The sequence below is a fragment of the Anser anser genome (genome assembly GCF_964211835.1).
Source record: "Anser anser genome assembly, contig: HAP1_SCAFFOLD_57, whole genome shotgun sequence".
NCBI lineage: Eukaryota > Metazoa > Chordata > Aves > Anseriformes > Anatidae > Anser > Anser anser.
In genome coordinates, this window is record NW_028153615.1 from 1,066,854 (window position 1) to 1,084,510 (window position 17,657).

At 67.3% G+C, this 17,657-nt stretch overlaps 2 protein-coding genes across 7 annotated transcripts; both read right to left on the minus strand.

Moving 5' to 3' along the window:
• Positions 1-335: 335 nt before the first annotated feature.
• LOC310891818 (separin-like) lies at positions 336-12,792 on the minus strand. 4 transcript variants are annotated; one of them, XM_083854046.1, is made up of 31 exons: positions 12,701-12,792; positions 11,610-11,697; positions 10,474-11,517; positions 10,254-10,358; positions 10,029-10,149; positions 9,687-9,823; positions 9,314-9,507; positions 8,955-9,197; positions 8,616-8,760; positions 8,379-8,520; positions 7,462-7,601; positions 7,241-7,375; positions 7,035-7,154; positions 6,692-6,863; positions 6,419-6,547; positions 6,172-6,328; positions 5,596-5,705; positions 4,138-5,438; positions 3,667-4,045; positions 3,399-3,557; positions 2,984-3,197; positions 2,680-2,861; positions 2,469-2,596; positions 2,273-2,395; positions 2,039-2,194; positions 1,795-1,965; positions 1,595-1,699; positions 1,367-1,479; positions 1,190-1,273; positions 954-1,118; positions 336-663 (listed from the first exon to the last, which is right to left on the minus strand). In XM_083854046.1, exons 2-31 carry the CDS (start codon positions 11,688-11,690, stop codon positions 462-464), a joined length of 6,657 nt encoding a protein of 2,218 aa, XP_083710172.1. In that variant the 5' UTR covers positions 11,691-11,697; positions 12,701-12,792; the 3' UTR covers positions 336-461. The 4 variants fall into 4 exon arrangements, with proteins under 4 accessions (XP_083710172.1, XP_083710174.1, XP_083710173.1 ...); XM_083854048.1 differs by lacking the exon at positions 12,701-12,792 and adding an exon at positions 12,327-12,454 and having other exon boundaries at positions 972-1,118; XM_083854047.1 differs by lacking the exon at positions 12,701-12,792 and adding an exon at positions 12,327-12,453 and having other exon boundaries at positions 1,367-1,476.
• A 916-nt stretch (positions 12,793-13,708) lies between these two features.
• Positions 13,709-17,373, minus strand: LOC310891820 (molybdate-anion transporter-like). Of its 3 annotated transcripts, XM_083854051.1 has the most exons (3): positions 16,862-17,373; positions 16,145-16,698; positions 13,709-15,333 (listed from the first exon to the last, which is right to left on the minus strand). In XM_083854051.1, the coding sequence occupies exon 3, from the start codon at positions 15,297-15,299 to the stop codon at positions 13,938-13,940; it is 1,362 nt and encodes a 453-aa protein (XP_083710177.1). In that variant the 5' UTR covers positions 15,300-15,333; positions 16,145-16,698; positions 16,862-17,373; the 3' UTR covers positions 13,709-13,937. The 3 variants fall into 3 exon arrangements, with proteins under 3 accessions (XP_083710177.1, XP_083710176.1, XP_083710178.1); XM_083854050.1 differs by lacking the exon at positions 16,862-17,373 and having other exon boundaries at positions 16,095-16,398; XM_083854052.1 differs by lacking the exon at positions 16,862-17,373 and having other exon boundaries at positions 16,127-16,157.
• Positions 17,374-17,657: the final 284 nt, after the last annotated feature.

A 17,657-nucleotide genomic window follows, 5' to 3' on the forward strand; every position in this document is an offset into this window, starting at 1 on the left:
CTCCACCCTGCAAGGAAGCAGGGGTCGGCTTTCTTCTTAAGGACCGGAGGGAATGGCCTCAAGTTGTGCTAGGGGAGGTTCAGGTTGGAAATTAGGAGACGTTTCTTCACAGAAAAAGTGGTCAGGCGTTGGGAGGGGTTGCCCAGGGAGGCGGTGGCATCACCAGCCCTGGGGGTGTTCACGAAGTGCATGGAGGAGGTGCTACAGCATAGGATTTAGGATGGAGTAGCTTAATGGGGAGTAGTGCTGCAAGAAGGAGGGCTGGACTCGAGGAGCCCGGTCCTTTCCCACCTTGTGCTTCTGTGAGTCCGTGATACAAGCGCACACCACCCACGTTCAAGGGGAACAGCTTTATTACCTCAGAACATAAAACCCAGCGGAATTAAAATAAATTAAAAGAGTAGGAAAGCCCCCAGCTGCCTCCCCAGGGCAAGGGGTACACCAGGGGGTGACAGCGGCTGTCACTGCAGACACACGGGCAGGCCGTAGGCGACGGGGGCAGCCCCGATGAGGTGCTTGAGACGGGGGGCTTGGCGCGCCTGGGCCACGTAGTGCAGGAGGGGGGCACCGGTGCCTGCCCGCAGCCAGCCCTGCAGCAGCGCCTCAGCGTAGCGGTCGATGTCACGGTCGGTCACGTCCCACAGGTTCCCCAGGACGAGGGGGCTGGGAGAAAAAAGGGTGTTAAGGCCAGCAGGGCTGGGTGCCATGCCCCCCCCCTCCCCCCGCCAGTCGCCTCTCTGGCCCCAGATCAGTCAGATGAAAGTGATCAGGACTGAGAGGAGGACAAGGAGAATGGTTACTGCTTACCAGCACAGGAAAAAGCCGGGGGGGAGGGGGGGGGGGCAATAAAAAGCAGCGAGGGGGGAGTGGGGCAAAAAAAAAGGCAAGAAGGGAAGGGGGCAAAGACTCCATCTGCCCCCCAAAAGCCACACCCCCCCCCCTCCTCGCCTCACCAGCCGGCCAGGATGTACTTGAGGATGATGCCGGAGCCCTCGAGGCGGCCACGCACAGCTAGCGCAGCACTGCTGCAGCCAAAGAGCAGGGCCACGGCGCTGCAGTCCAGTCGGGCGATGGCCGTCCCGTCCAGCAGGCGGGCACCCGCCCCGTGCCCTGCGTAGCTGCCAGGAACAAGAGCAGGGTGAGCAGGGTGAGCACGATGGCACGGCACAGCACTGTTATGGGCACTCACATGTAGAGGTCGTGCTCCAGCAGCGCTGCCTGCATCTGCTCCTGGCTGGGGATGGCTCCTGTGACTCCGCTCCAGCCCTGCTCGCTGCAGGAGAGGAGGTGAGAAGTCACAGAAAGGGGGGAGCGGACATGGACCCCCCCCCCCTTCCCCACTCTGTGCGCCCCGATTGCTCCTCACCTCTCAAACCAGCTCCGGAAGCGCTCTTCAGTGCTCGGGAGGTTGTTCTGGGGGTTGAGGATGTAGAAGGTCCTGGTGGGGTTGATGCCACGGCACAGCACAGAGCCTGCCTGCTGTGGGGGGAGAAGGAAGGAAAAAAAAAAATAATCACAAGTCAGCCCCAGCCCAGCACCAGCCTCGAGGGGTCCCAAGCCCCGCGCAGAGCCAGGGTCCCCCCATTCCACTCACCCTCTGTGCCAGACTGTAGCTGAGGAGGAAGTGCAGGGACGGGAGGCGGGTGACGGGCAGGGTGCGCAGGCACGCCATGCTCTCCCAGGGCAGCTTCTGCAGGTGCTGCAGGGGAAGAGGAGGAGGAGGAAGGAGAGGAAGGCGTGAGCGACGCAGCGAACGTCTGAGCTGAGGGAGAAGTGGCAGGGGCAGGCTCTCACTTTATCCAGCACGAGGACGAGGGAGCCGCCAGGCGCCTGGGCGCAGCTCCTCCGCTTCTCCAGGGCCTCTTGCAGGAGGAGCTGCGCTTTGCAGGGCTGCGCCGGGCACAGCCCCACGGCCAGGGCTCGCACGTCAGCAGGGGTGAGGAGGGGAGCGGCGTTCAGCACGACCTGCGGCAAGGGGCAGGCGTGAGCGGAGGCAGAGCTCCCCCCGTGCCCTGCCCCAGCCCGGGGAGCTCAGCACCTTGAGCAGCGCCGGGTCCGAGCCCTGCCAGCCGCAGGGACGGAGCTGGGCAAAGAGGTGGGCGGCTTCCTCGGCCAGCACAGGCTCCTGGCTGGTGGGGAGCAGCGCTCCCTTCCAGCAGCCCAGCACCTCCATCTCCAGGGTCTCGATGAGGCTCTGTGAGAGATGACAGAATCACAGGGGGGTCCGAGTGTCACACCCAGGTGTGGGGGGCACGGGGTGCCTCTCGCCTACCTTCATCCTACGGTCCAGCTCGGAGCGGCACAGCCACCAGTCTCGCTTGTTGGTGCAGCTGCTGGTTTCCTTCTGCTCCTTCTGGATGGTGTCGAAGTCACTCAGCACCGAGCTCAGCGGGGCCTAGGGGAGGAAGGGAGCCGTGATTCCAGCCCCGGGCTCATCCCGGCTGCTCCACTCCGAGCCCTTCCCTCACCTTGGTAAACGCAGTCGGGATGCGGACAGTGATGGGAGCGCTGCCCCTCTCCAACCGCGTCAGCAGCAGCGTGTCCTCCACGGAGGAGAGCTGGATGCTCACGAGGGTCAACACGCAGACAGTCACCCCTGAAAAAGTCACCCCCAGACCTTCAGTAGAGGCCAAGGCATCAGGCAGCACCCTCCGGGGCTCTGTTTGGATCAGCCCTCACCTGCAGGGATCTGCTGCAGCTTCTCTCTGAAGCCGTTGAGCTCCTGGGGCCCCAGACCCGTGGGGCTGAAGCCAAAGAGGTTCTGGAGCTTGGTGAGGTGGTGGACGCGCGAGGGAGCGTCCTCCTGCAGGGAGAGCCCTCGGAGCTGCTCAGCCGCATCCACCGCCGACTTCTTCAGTTTGCTACAGAGGCAGAGGCAGTTGGGGGGGGAACGTTGCTCCAAACCAACCCCTCCAGGGCTCTGGGTCTGGCTGAGCCCCTTCGCCTTCTCAGCAAGGCTCCAGCAGGGAGGCGCGGGACCTACTGAAGCTTCCTGTGGACGATGCTGAGCAGCTGATGGCGCATGGTGACGGAGACCGACTCGGACAGCAGATAGGCGGTGGAGACGGGGTCCTGGTCGCCCGTGGCCAGAGCCAGGAGCTGGCAGAGCTGGCTGTAGAGTGTGCCAGGCGGGCAGTGGCTGATGCAGTTGAAGGCAGCTTTCAGGAACCCGCAGGCAGTGTCCAGCAAGGAAACATCTGGAAGGGGCAAAGCAACACCACCAGGATTAGGCAGCGAGCCTGCGGCCACCTTGGCTCTCCCTCTGCTGCTTTCCCCTCCACTTGTAGGGTTTTTGCCCTTTAAGGACACGCTTTGGCAGAGGTGCCCCCAGCTTTGCTGTTTGCCTCTTCCCACCCCGCGGTTCCCTGCTCCCGAGACGTGTCCCCGCACTCACTCACCTCCCACAGCCAGCAGGGCAGCAGAGAGGGCATCGAGGCACAGGGGGTTCCCGCTGCCCGGCCACCGCCCTGCTGGGATGTGCTCAGTGGCCTCGCGCCGCAGCACCTCGTGCTCCCCGTCCGCAGCCTCCTGCCTGCGCTGGGGCGGCTGGATGCTGCCTGCGGGGAGAGACGGAGCCTTTTGGTCCCTGGGGCTGGGGACAGCGGTGACAACATGACAGCTCGGGGCGCTTGAAGGCTCCCAGTGAGTCCTCGTTCCGCAGCTCACCTGCAGCTCCCTCTTCTTCCTTGGAGGCTCGCAAGAGCTCGAAGCTGCTGTCAAGCTCCTCATCTGCCTTCTCCTCCTCGATGGCTCTCAGAAGCTCCCGCTCCTCCTTGGCTCTCCTGCCCGGAGCCCTGCGGGTCACCCGCTGCCTCTTCTCCTCTGTGCCCGCAGCCCTGCGCCCTCTCTGGGGCCGGGTGCTGCTGCTGCTGTCCTCCGAGGAGCTCAGCTGGGAGCCCTCCATCCCTGAGAGTTTGGGGAGCAGAGCTCTCCGGCAGAGGGATGCTGACTGCAGCGTCCTGTGGCTGGGACCCAGGGTTCTGCCGGTTGCCGGGGTCAGCCCCAATTTGGGATCCTCGGTGTCGCTGTCATCACTGAACGTCACCTGCAGCGGCGGGACGGGGACGTGGCGGGGCTGCAGCTGCCTCTCAGGGCCGCAGCTGCCTCTTGGGGCCGCCTCCCTCCCTCCCCACTTACCGGCAGGCGAGACTTCGCCTTCCTGCGGGCTTTGGGTGCTTTCAGGAGCTGGGACTTGCTGAGCGGCGGCGAGGAGTCGCTGAACACGGTGAAGGGAGCCCTGGGGTGCAGGGCAGCCGCAGCCCCCCAGCCCCGTGTCTTGGCGGGGGCACAGACCTGGTGCGGGGTGCAGGGCACTGCCGCCGGCCGGATCACAATGGGGGGCACCTCGGCATCGGAGTCGCCCGAAGCGAAGATGTTGGCACCCGCCGTGGCCGGGGGCTTCGCTCTCTGGTTCTTCGCTCTGGCTTTGTGCATAGGGGCTGCTGCGGCCCCCCGGGCACGGGCCCTGGCAGGGGGACAGGCTTTGTGGCACGGGGTGCAAGGCACCACCGCCGGCTCGGCCTCAGAGTCGCTGAGCACGAAGGCTTGGTTGGCATCCACCACAGCTGGGAGCTTTGCTCTCCGGGTCTTCGTCGCTTTGGGCTTGGGCAGCGAGGACGCTGCTGGCGCCGCCTTGCTCCTGCCCCTCTGGGGCTGAGCCTTCTCCGTCTTGAGCACGGCCGCTGGCACGTTGGGCTCGGTGGGACTCGGGGGGAGGGGCTGCCAAGCCCAAGGGGTGGCAAAGATGGCGGCCACAGAGCTGCCGTGCTTGGTGGCCAGGCAGCAAACGGTGGCCACGGCTTTGGCGAGCAGGAGGCTGGCCCTGGAGACCTCGAGGCTGGGCAGGTGGGGTCTGCGGGACGCCACGAAGGACAAACCGGCCTCCAGCTGCTCCGGCAGCTCCCCCTCGGGCCGGGGGCTGGCCAGGCTGTGAAGGGCCAGTGCAGCGTAGCCGGTGGCCACCAGGTCATCCAGCAGCTCCAGCGCAGGCACATCCCCGCCGCTGCCCAGCTTGTCCTGCAGCAGGGCGGCGAAGCGAGCGGCCACGGTGCCGCAGCGCCGCAGGGTGGCCAGGATCAGGCCCAGCCCCTCGGCCGCACTGCCCGCTGCCAGCTCGCCCTGGGCGCAGGTGAGCAGCCAGCGGAGGCAAAGGGTCGAGAGGGCCAGGTCGGAGCAAAGGCAGCAGGGGCAGGCGATGGGGTGGGCGAGGAAGGCCAGCCTCCTCCTCGGCTTGGGTTTCAGCTGCGGCGAGGAGCTGAGCGCGGCCGCCTTCTCCAGCCCGCTCACCATGGCCACAAACTCCAGCGCGGGGCCTTTCAGGAAGCCCTCGTCCTCCCCGGGGGGCTCAGAGCCGGGGTCCTGCTGCCTCCTGCCCCCCGGTCTGCCCTTCCTAGGCAGGATCCTCACGGGGCCTTGCTGTTTCTCGGCGGTGTCGAACTCTGCAGGCAGAGCAATTTGGGAAGGAACCCAAATGCATGTGGTGCAGCCAGCACCACAGCTTCTGCTTCCCAGGAGGGTCCCGGCTGCGGCTCCACGAGCACAGCCGGGGGCTCACCCTGCTCCCAGTCCCACTCCCAGCCTGGAGCCGGGACTCACCAGTGCTGGACTCCAGCAGGAACAGCGCCTGCTGCAGGTCCGCATGGCTCAGCTCCAGGTCGCTCTGCTGCAGCTCCAGCTGCGCCTTCAGCACCAGAAAGGAAACGCACCTGGGAAGGGGGGAGGACAGCCCTCAGAGACCCCCCGCTGCCACAGCTCCAGCACCATGCACCAGAGAATGAGCTCGTGGGTGAGCTGGCAAGGACACTGCCAACAGGCACCCCCTGGGGCCACCAGGCACCCCCAAGCACCCTACTCCCCCAGGGCGACCAGGCACCCTGCTCCCCAGGCCTCCAGGCAATCCCTCCACCAACCCTCTGGGCCTCCATGCAACCCCACCAGGCACCCCCCCCCCCAGGGCCAGCAGGCACCCCCAGGCACCGCCCTGAGGTCTCCAGACACCTTCCCTGGGGCCACCAGGCATCCTGACAGCCCCTCTGGGGCCACTAGGACACTCCCCACCCTGAGGCCACCAGGACACCACCACCCCCCCAAGGCCACCAGGCAGCCCCCCAAGGCCAGGACCAGTGCCATGGCCGCCCCCCCTCGCCCGCCCTCCCCCCAATGGTCACTCACCACCGGCTTGCCTGCAGCCTCGTGGCCAGCCTGACGGCCTCCAGGCAGAAGGCTTTGGCCCTGCACACCACCTCAGCGCGGCTGAGCAGGGCCACCAGGCACTCCGTGCAGCCCAGCACCTCAGCCAGCACCTGCCACTTCTGCAGCACGTTGTCCCCTGCGCCGCAGGACAGGGCTGGTGACCGGCGCTGCTCCCCCCTGGGGGGGATGCGCCCACGTCCTCCCACCCGCGGCACCGGTGCCTCACCGCAATCCATGAACTGCGCCTCCGCCGCCGGCTTCTGGGCGCCCAGCACGTCGCTGCCCACCAGGAGGAGGATGATGCTGCGGAAAAGCTTGTAGGCTTCGGCTAGAGCTGTCTCAGGAGTCTTCCACCCTGCACCAGGATGGCCGTGAGTGTCAGGGCTGACCCCCCGGCACCCACCTCCAGCCCCAAAACGGGGCTGTTTCAGGGGACAGCCGCGTTTCCGCAGGGCTTTGCCCGCACACAAGGAGGGTTTCCAGCGCCCCAGCGGCTCACCCTGCGCGGAGACACGCTGCCTGAGCTCTGGCGAGAGGCGGGCGGGCGGCAAGCTGAGGTAGACAGCAGTGAGCTGCAGGACGTGGGCTCGGAGCATGTACCACACCTTGGCCACCTTCTGCAGAGCCGGGTTCTGGAGCACCTCTAGCAGGAGGGCAAGGCCCTCCTCAATCTGCAGGAGGCAGCAGAGAGGGGAAAAGAGGCACCAGTCACCGCGTGGAGCATCTCCAGGGCTAAAGTGGGTGCAGGCCGCCAGGGAGAGGTTGCAGACAGAGCTGCTAAGGTCTCCTCTTGCCCCCTAACGCTGCACACGAGGCAGAAAAGGGTTTCTGGGGAGACCCACCTGGTTGCTGGCGCAGCACAGCTGGCTGCGGAGCATCAGGCAGGTTTGCTGCAGCAGCAGGTAGGAATCACTGCCGCTGTCGGCTTTCTGCAAGCAGGACTCTGTCTCCTCCAGGAAGAGCTGGAAGCCAACAAGCCTGTGAGGGCTGGGGCTGCGGGGACAAGCTGAGATGCCCTCCCTCCCTGCTGCTCCCCCACAGGCCTTGCCTCAGCGTAGCTGTGGCACTCGAGCTGGAGGAGCAGTTTGGTGACCTGGCAGAGGGCGCCAGCCGTGCCCAGGCTGTCCCCAAGCGCGCCGCACAGGGCTCGGACTAGCAGGTAGCTCTCCATGGCTTGCAGAGGCTGGGGGTGAGAAAAACCCATGGGTGTGTCAAGGGATGATGCTGGGGGGAGGCCGCTGCCCCCCTTGGCAGCCCCAGCAGTACTACCTTGGCCATCAGCCTGTAGAGAGACGCCGTGATGAGCAGGGAGGCCACGGTCTGCTCAGGGCTGTGCACAGCTGGGACACCCTCGGAGGCCAGGAGCTGCTTCCACAGGGCCAAGGCTTCGTCCAGGCTCTTGGACTGGGCTGAGGGCACGGCACGGGGCTGAGCCGCTTGGCAGCGGCACCAGGACACGGCCAGGCATGCCAGCAGGCATCTCCCGGCCAGCCCTTCCGTCCCCACACCTCCCCCATTGCCCTCCCCCCTTCCTTGGGGAGGGTGTCCTGGTTTCAGTTAGGACAGAGTTAATTTTCCTCCTAGTAGCTGGTGGGGTGCTATGTTTTGAGTTAGGATGAGAGGAGCGCTGATAACATGCTGGTGTTTTAATTGCTGCAGAGCAGTGCTTACACCAAGCCAAGGACTTTTCAGCTTCTCGCTCTGTCCTGCCAGCGGGCAGGCTGGGGGTGCAGCAGGAGCTGGGGGGGGGTGGACCCAGGACAGCTGACCCAAACTGGCCAGAGGGGTGTTCCATGCCATCTGGGGTCATAGCTGGGGGCTGGGTGGATTGGGGGGACCAAGTGCTCAGGGATAGGCTGGCCATCGGTCAGCGGGTGGTGAGCAATTGCATTGTGCATCACTTGTTTGTACACACTATTTTCAGTATTATCATCATCACTATTATTATTTTCCTTTCTTTTCTGTGCTAATACAATGTCTTTATCTCAACTCACAAGCTTTCATTTCTTTCTAATTCTCTCCACCATCCCAGAGAGAGAGAAGGGAGGGTGAGCAAACGGCTGTGTGGTGTTTAGCTGCCGACCGGGTTAAACCACAACAGAGGGGAACCCTGCTCCCACCCCAAAACCAGGTGCTCTGGAGGAGCCTTTTCTGCAGCGCCAACGGCCCGAACCTGCCGCGCTCACCTGACTCTGTCACCAGGTTGAAGGAAATGCCGTCGTACAGGAACTTCTCCTGCAGCCCCGCCTCGTAGTTGAGGTCGTTGGGCTCGAAGTCATCCAGGTTCTTCTGCCCCTGAGCCTTGGCTCTCTGCTCCCTCGCTATGCCCTGTGGCAGGGTAAAGGCAGCAGTGACATTCGGGGGGCAATGCGGGACCCCCAGGACGCCCCCCAGCAGCTGCGGGGTCACGTCTCCCCACGCACCTCCTCCAGCTTGGACTCCAGCGTGCAGATGTAGAGCCAGAGCAGAGCCTGTGCCCGGTCGTCGAGGAGCTGCTCCTGGTTCTGGGCGCTCCTGGGCACCGCCTCCAACAGCCGCAAGGCTTCACGCACCGAGTCCAGCGCGGAGCTGTCAGAAAAAGGGGTTAAAACACAGCCTTCCACCCCAAAACACACCTTAAGAGGAGGAGCGGACGTCACCAGCATCCAAACCAGCCAGGGCAATGTGACCCCGAACCCTTAAACCTTGCTGAGGGCCCTCGAGAGCCCCCCAGGGGCCTGCAGGGACCGACAACGGGCTCGCAGGCATGGCAGCACACTCACCAGTCCGTCTGCTGGGCATACTTGTGGTAGCACAAGACCTGCGCCAGCTCCATTAAGCTGATGGCACGCTCGTGCAGGCGGCCGCTCTCCTCCGAGCAGATCTCCAGCAGGTCGCAGAGGACGTTGTAGCGCTCCTGCCCGGTGTCGGCACGGACGGCCTTGTACGCCTTCAGCTCCGCAAAGAGCACGGCTACCAAGGTCCCTGCGTCCGGGTAGCGCCCCTCCAAGCCTTCCTTCAGGGTCCTGGTGGAGCGGGGGGGCCGCATGGGGGCTCTGCACAGAGCCCGGCTCGGCGATACGGTTTCATGAGAGCCCCCTGAGGCACCCCCAGGCGTGGGGCAGCGCCAGGCTTCCCTCACCTCAGCCGCAGCTCCTCAGTTCCGTGCTTCACGGCGTCGGTTTTCACTCGGACCCAGAGGGAGACGGGCTCGGCCAGCAGCTCCACGAGGCGGCCCCGCAGCGCCGCCAGCCACTGCACAGTGGAGGCCAGGGCGCTCTCCAGCCGGCCCTGCTTTCGGTAGCTTTCCACCTGCAGCCTGAAGCATCTGTGCAGCTGCAGAGAGAGCGCGGAGGAGCGGCTTTGGCGCCCTGCCTGCCTGCCGAGCCCCATGCCGCAGCCTCTTCCCCTCCCGGGGGGAAGCCAGCCACTCCCCAGCCTCTCCTTCGCTCCCCCAGGCCACAGCTCAAAGCCTTCGGCCCCCTTTGGGCTCAGAAAGTCAGGACACCGCTCACCCTTTCATGGGGGACCTCAGAGTATTTGTAAGCATCCGTCGTCTCCAGCGTCTGGCAGAAGAGCTCAGAGACGGAGCTGGCCTCCTCGTGAAGGTTCTGGTTGTAGAAGATGTAGGCCAGCTTAAATGTGCACGATGCTGTTGCAGGGAAGAGAGAAACATCAAAGATGTGCTGCAAATTCAACGCCCCCCATCCTCCTCATCCCAGCCAGGCACTGCAGGTGGCCGAGGAGTCCTCGCCCCCATCGGTGCCCCTCAAAATGCTCCCAGGGGCACAAAGAGGGGCCGGCGGTAAGCTGCGTGAGCATGCTCGCCCCAGGCAGCCAGGTGTGGGGACACTGACCGGTGACATCGAGGTACTTCGCTCGCTCGGCGTCAGGGAGCCCCTCCAGCGCCTCCAGCATCCGCGCCACGGTGCCCCGGCAGCCTGATGTCAGCCGCTCCAGCCCCAGCCACCCGGCCGCCTGCAGGGGACACGGTGGCTGTCGGGGACTGCAGAAACACCCCTGGGGTGGCTCGAGCAGCCCCTGGAGCCCCCCCAAGGGACTGGCCCCGCTGCTTCTGGCACCTGGGAGCACTGGAAGGCATCGTACGCCACGCTGGTGAAGAGCTGGAGGCTGTGGTAGAGCAGCTGCTTTAGTGCTAGCCTCTGCCTCGTGCCGTCGGGGGGAACCTGCAGAAGGCAGGAGGTGACCGCGCGGCCACCAGTGAGGTTACAGCTTCCCCCTGGCCACTCCAATTAGCGGGGGAGCCCTCATTAGGCGCTAGCCCAGCTCCCGAAGCCTCACCCTCTGCAGCAGCTGGCCGAGGACACGGCAGTGCCCCTCCACAAAGGCGTAGAGACCGAGCACGTCCTCGCGGCCCAGGGGCTGCCGTGGGCTCCTCTTGGCGTGCTCGCCCAGGGCCAACACCACGAGCTGGCAGCCCTCGGCCAGCAGCCGCAGGAGACGCTCCGAAGCCTCGGCTGCGCCGCCCAGCGCCGCCGCTGCCTGCGAGAGATAGGGCCCTGCCGGCCTCGAGCCCTCGGCCAGCGCCCGGCTCAGCCTCACCGCTGCCTCCAGGAGGCCCAGGGGCTCACCCAGCAGCGCCCCGGAGCTGCCCAAGAAGCAGCGGGCATCCTCTGCCGCCTCCTCCGCCTCGCCGTAGCAGCCGCTCCTGCAGAGCTGCCGGCACTGCTCCAACGCCAGCTCGAAGAAGCAGAAGGCCTGCGGCAGGCCGGGGGGTCGTGGCGCATCCCGGCGCAGGGTGAGGAGGCAGCCCCCGAGCTGTCGGCCCAGCAAGGCTGAGGGTGGCACGCGGGGGGCTTCGGAGAGCGCGGCGGCGGCCGCCTGGCGCGCCGTCTGCGAGGTGAAGAAGGGCGGCTCCAGCGGCAGCAGGGCGCCCTCCTCCTCGTCCTCCAGCAGCAGGAGGAAGCGCAGGGCCCGCAGGCGGCCCCCCAGGCCGTCTGCCCTGTTCCACAGCACGACGAAGCCGCTGCGGGCGATGGCAGTGAAGTCAGCGCGGGGCGAGCGGCCGGGCTGGGGGGCGCGCAGGTGGGCAAGGAGGAGCTCGGCCGCTCGCTCGCGGGCAGTGTCGCAGCCCCCGGCGGCCGCGTTGCGCAGCAGGTGGTAGAGGATCTTCTCCAGGTAGAGGGGGGATGGTGGGGGGACGGCCGAGGCCACGTAGCCCCCACAGGCTGCCTCAGCCAGCCCCAGGAGGCTGGTGGCATGCTCGAGGCAGCCCTCCGGCTCCCCGCCCAGCTCACCCAGGCGCTGCACACAGGCTCGCAGGATTCGGTCGCACACCGTGCTCTGCGTGGCGTCCGGCGGCCCCAGGGGGCAGGAGAGGCTTTGCTGGAGAGGGAGGGAGATAGAAAGAGAGTTTTGGCCCCCCAGCAGGGGGTCCCAGCCCTCGTGCAGAGCTGGGCCCCCCCCCCCCAACTCACCAACAGCTCCGCCAGCAGTGCCTCAGTGCCCTCCCTGCTGGCGGTGCGTGCCACAAAATCAGCGCCCCGGAGGTGCTTCATGGCAGCCCTGGGGGGCAGCGAGGGGGGAGGTAAGGGGGTGCTGGGGGGCCTGGTGCTCACAGCCCCACCCCCCCGGGTTTACATCCCTGCCACAGCCCCTGCTGCTTGGGGGCAGCTCCCAGAACTGCTCCTCAGCCCCCTCAGTGCTCACATCCCCCCCCAAACCCCTCCCCAGCTCCCCCCTCAGGCCTCAGGGCCCCCATCCCCCCCGGGTCTGCTCACGTACCCCCCACCACGCCTCAACCCCTACACCCCTCTAGAGCCCCAAAGACCCCCCGGTTCCTAGAGGCCCCCCCAGCCCCACCTCAGAGCCCCCTCCCAAGCCAGAAGGGCTGTCCCCGGGCCCACCTCTCGGCCTCCCCCAGGACCTGCAGGGCCCCAGCAGGCCCTGGCGCCCTCCCCCCAGCCCCTCAGCCCCCCCCTTAGGCCCTGCAGGACCCCCCCAACCCCTCATACCCCCCCGCGGGCCCTGCAGTGCCCCCCTCCTGCCCCTCAGCCCCCAAGGGGCCTACGGAGACCCCCCTGCCCCTCAGCTGCCCCCCAGGCCCTGCAGGCCCCCCCCCGCCCCTCAGGATGCCCCCGAGCCCCCCCGCCCCGACCTTACAGCCCCCGGCCCCGAGGCCCGCCCCCGCTCACCCGCGCTGCCGCTTCCCGTAGGCACGGCCGCGATCCCCGCCGCGCGCCCCGTTCAAATAGCCGCACCGCAGCCAATCAGGACGGGCCGCCCCGCGCGGGGCACGCCGGGACTTGTAGTCCTCGCACGGATCCGCGCATGCGCGCGGTGCGTGTAATGGGAGGAGGGAATATGGGGACCCCGTGGGGGGGGGGGGGCAAGTTGGGACCCCATGTAACGGGGGGGGGTTGTAAGGACTCTGTGTAAGCGGGGCGGGGGGCGTGTAGGGACCCTGCGTAACTGGGGGGGCAAGTTGGGGCCCCCTGCAATGGGGGGGTCCTGAGCGCAGGGAGGGAACGCGATGCAAAAAAAAATAAATGGGGGTGTGGGAATAAACCTGTTGTTTTTGCAGAGTTACACTGTTCAGAGGGAAGGAAGGTGGCATCGAGATGTGCTTGCAGCGGTAAGAGAGCTTAGCAGACCTTGTAAAATGCAGACAACCAGAATCCTTACAGCAACTAGGCAAAAAACACGGTGTCAAGTCAAGTCAGGTAAGTGAAAAAACATTACCACTTCAAAGAGTAAAAAGTCAAACGAAACTTGAAAAGTAACAGGCCCGCAACTGAAGGCCATGCATTGTCTGTGAAGCACCAGATAGGTTGTGAACCTGGAGTATCCCATGTCCTGGTTTCAGTTAGGACAGAGTTAATTTTCCTCCTAGTAGCTGGTGGGGTGCTATGCTTTGAGTTAGGATGAGAGGAGCGCTGATAACATGCTGGTGTTTTAATTGCTGCAGAGCAGTGCTTACACCAAGCCAAGGACTTTTCAGCTTCTCGCTCTGTCCTGCCAGCGGGCAGGCTGGGGGTGCAGCAGGAGCTGGGGGGGGGTGGACCCAGGACAGCTGACCCAAACTGGCCAGAGGGGTGTTCCATGCCATCTGGGGTCATAGCTGGGGGCTGGGTGGATTGGGGGGACCAAGTGCTCAGGGATAGGCTGGCCATCGGTCAGCGGGTGGTGAGCAATTGCATTGTGCATCACTTGTTTTGTACATATTATTATTATTATTATTACTCTATGTCCTAATAAACTGTCTCTATCTCAACCCACAGGCTTCACTTTCCCGTTTCTCTCCCCCATCCCAGAGAGGGAGGGGGGAGGGTGAGCGAACGGCTGTGTGGTGCTGAGCTGCCGACTGGGTTAACCCACAGCACCCAGTCCATGGGGAAACAGGGGAGGGCCGGCTCGTTGGGAAAGAGAGTCGATAAACCTAAGCCGTGCTGTGTGACTGGTAGGGGCGCTCCTGCCTGGAGGACGCCCGCCATCGCAGTCGCGACTAACAGTGCTGCCTCACTGAGATCCTGGCCTGAGCCCGTTATTGGCTACAGAGTTTCTCACATGGCAGAAGCACTTGCGGAAATGCTTTATTTTCTTTAAAAAAAGGGAAGGTGAGGGGTGCGGGGCTGCGCAGGGGGCACTCACCCTGCGGCACTCCATCCCCATGTGCTTCCAGCGCTGTCCCCAGCAGGACGCGAGGGTGGGGGCGCCGTGGGGGTCACCAGCCGGGCGGGCTTCCCCCCTGGGCCACCACACCACACGCCGGGGCCCCAGCGGCACCCCCGAGGCCCCCTCCTGCGTCACAGCTCGGGGGCATCAGGCTGGCCCTGCGGGGCCGGCAGCCGGAGCTCAGCATCGTGGCGGACAACAGAGAAGAGGCCGACGACGGCGAGCAGCGCCAGCAGCATGAGGCCGCAGCAGGCGGAGAAGATGCTGCGGGTGCCGGACCCGCGGTCGGCGCCGTGCAGCAGCAGCAGCCCCAGGCAGGCCAGCAGGTTGAGCGGGACTCGGCACCAGTTCGTCACCCCCGGCCGGTCCTTCTCCGGGATCGCCTTGCGCCGCAGGAAGCCCATGGCGGGGAAGTAGAGCCCGCAGGAGAGCTCGAGGAGCAGGAAGGCCACGAAGGACTCGGCCGGGCTCTCCTGGCCGGGGTTGGTGGAGAAGGTGAGCATGAAGAGGGAGAAGAAGCCCACGAGGACGGAGAGCGAGAGCACGTGGACGGGCTGCAGGCGGTACCTTGGGGAGACAGCCAGGCGGTACAGCGAGGCGCCCACCATGCTGGCCGCCATGAAGCTGGAGAAGACGATGCCCAGCGGCGGCCCATGGGGGTCCAGCACGGGCGTCCAGAGGAAGACGAAAATGTAGATGACGCTCTCGAAGAGCGCCTGGACAGTGCCCAGCAGCAGCACGCGCCGGTCCGCCAGAAGGCGCCGCAGGCCGTCCGCGCAGGTCTTGGCGAGCGCCCGCTTCTTGCCATAGTTCTCGTCCCAGTCCTTCAAGGCCACGGCACCCGCCAGAACCAGCAGCGGGATGGACGCCACAAAGGGCGCCACCGGGCCCAGCCGCAGCCACTCGGCGGCGGCGTTGGCCACCACCCCGGCCCCCACGGCCACCACGTGGTTCCAGAAGGCTGCCCGCGAGAAGGTGGCGGGCACCCACTCTGCCGGGAAGTCGTGGTGCTCCACGTGCTCATGGACGTACCAGGCCTCGAAGGCGCAGAAGAGCAGCGCCGTGGACAGCCCGCCCAGCACCCTCCCCGCTGCCAGCACCAGGTAGTCACGGGACAGCTTGGTGAGGCAGCAGGCCGAGTAGGTCAGCGAGAAGAGCACGCACGACGCCCGGCGGCCCAGCGTGTCCACCAGCGAGGCGGCCACGGGCCCGAAGAGGACACTGGAGGCGAAGCCGCAGACGTAGAGCGCAGCGATCTGCGCCTCCACGAAGCCATAGTGCTGGTACAGCTTGTACAGGTACGGCCCCTGCAGCCAGTCGGCGGCCAGCGCGGGCAGGTAGCCGCGCAGGAAGCCCCGCTGGAAGCGGGCAAAGGCCGGGTTGGCGCCGGGGGGGGCGGCGGCAGCAGGGGGGCGCGAGTGGCGGGCGGCCAGCTCCAGCCCCAGCGCCGCTGCCAGCAGCAGGGCGAGGGCGGCATAGGCGGCGAGCAGCATGGCGCGCCCAGCCCTGCGGGCATCCCGGGGGCGGCTGTGGGGGGGGGGAAAGGGAGTAAGGTGGGTGATCGGTAACCCCCCCGAGACAATGCTGAGGCAATGGGCTGGGAGCGCCAGCAGGGGGCTGGGGGGCAGCGGGAGGAGGCCCCGGCCTGGGCACACGGCGACCCCCCCGCCCTGCGCACCCCTGGGTGGCTGTGGGACTGAGCTGTGCACCCCCTGCTGGACCTCCCCGCCCTATAGACCCCCTCGCATAGAGCCCTCTCCCTTCATATAGCCCCCCCCGCCCTATGGACACTCCCCCAAGCTCCCCTCCCTATGCACACCCCTGCTGACCCCCCCAACCCAAACACCCCCAAACGCCCTCCCCACACCATTCGCCCCATCCATGCCTCCCCCGGCCCCCCCTTCCCACGCCATACACCCCCCCCGACCCCCCCATACACACTCTCCCACTGACACCCCCCCGCCCCACAGACCCCCCCGGGCCTCTCCCATTGTCCAGAGGCCTCCCAGGGCCCCTAAACGCCCCCCAGCCCCGCCAGAACCCTCCTAAAGTCCCCCAGCCCCCCCCCCAAAGCCCCTAAAAATCCCCCAGGGCCCCCCACATTCACCGGGATCCCCCCAAGCCCCCCGTCAGCCCCACCCAGGTCCCCCCAAATCCCCCGGGCCCCTCCTCCACCCACCAGGCCGCCCCTCCCCCGGCCGCTCCGAACCCCCCAGCCCCCCCAAGCCCCCTAAAATCCCCGGGACACCCCCAAAACCAGCAGAGCCCCCCCCCCCGCCCCCCCCCACCTGCCCCTCAGCGGGGGGGACCGGCCGCGCACCCCGGCGCCTCCACGCACCCACTTCCGCTTCCGCTTGGCGCCGGCCGCCTCCGCGGGCGCCGCCATCTTGGCGCGCGTCACGTGAGAAGGGCCCTGCGCCCACCCCGCCCGGATTGGGGGGGGGGGGTGGAGGGCCGCGCGCATGCGCCTGCTCAAGGAAGGGGGCGAGCCCCTCGCTGCGCGCGCCACGTGTTCGCCAGATCACGTGGGATGAGGTCACGTGGCGGCGCTCGGGGACTTTCGGAGGCGCTCGGGAGCGCTCGGCCCTGCTCGGCTCCGTTTGGGCCTGTTCGGCTCCGTTCGGCCCCGTTCGGCTCCACTCGGGCGCGCTCGGCGCCGCTCGGCTCCGTTCGGCCCTGCTCGGCCCCACTCGGCCCTGTTCGGCCCCGCTCGGCTCCGTTCGGCCCTGTTCGGCCCCGCTCGGTCCCACTCGGGCCTATTCGGCTCCGTTCGGCTCCACTCGGGGGCGCTCGGCCCCGCGCGCCCCTCCTGGGCCTCGCGTAACTGCCCCGTGCTGGTGCAGCTGCCCCGGGCCTCGTGCAACTGCCCCATACCTTGTGCAAATGCCCCGCCTGGGGACAAACACCTTGTGCAATTGCCCCAAGCCCTGTGCAATCGCCCCCAACTCTCCTCACCCCCCCATCCCCGTGCAAACGCCCCCTCCCGCCTTGCACGACTCCCCCCTGCCTTTCATCCCCCCCGCCCTGCCCGTGCCTCAGTTTCCCCCGCACTCACCGGGGTCCCGGGGGGGGTCACCGCGCCCCCCTCACTTGATGCTGAGCCGCGGGCGGCAGGGCGGGGGGGGGCACCCGAGAGGGCACCGGGGGGGGCACCGGGGGCAGGCTGGGGGGGGGGGGCAGCAGGGCACGGCGGGCGGGCGGCACGGGGGGGGGCAGCAGGGGGGGGGGCAGCAAGGGGGGCGGCAGCAGGGGGGGTGACACGAGGGGGGGTGGCGAGAGAGGCAGCAAGGCGAGGGGCAGCCCGGGGGGGAGCAGCAGGGGGGGTGGCAGCAGGGGAGGACGGGACACGGGGGGGGGCAGCAGGGGGGGTGACAAGGGGGCTGGCAGGGGGCTGAGCAGGGGGGGCAGCAGGGGGGGGGACAGCAGGGGGGGGGACAGCAGGGGTGGGGGCAGCAGGGGTGGGGGCAGCAGGGGGGGGGGCAGCGGGGGGGGGGCACGGTGGGGGACACGGGGGGCTGCGGAGCCGCTGGCCGCGCCACGCCAGCCCCATGGCGCTGCCCCCCCCCCGCGCCTCCCCCCCCGGTGGGGTATTTATAGCCTAAAGCCGGCTCAGCCGGGCGGGGGGGTTCACGTGGGCGCTCCCACGCGTGCACGGGGCCGGGGGCAGGCAGCTGCACCCCCCCCACCCCGTCACGGGGGGCGGGGGGGACACGGGAGCGGGGGGGGGGGCACGGGGGGGGCACGGGGAGACACGGGGGATGGGGGTGACACGGGGGGACATCGGGGTAGGGGGACATGGGGGGGCACGGGCGGGACGTGGGGGGGACACGGGGACATGGGGGAGGCGTGGG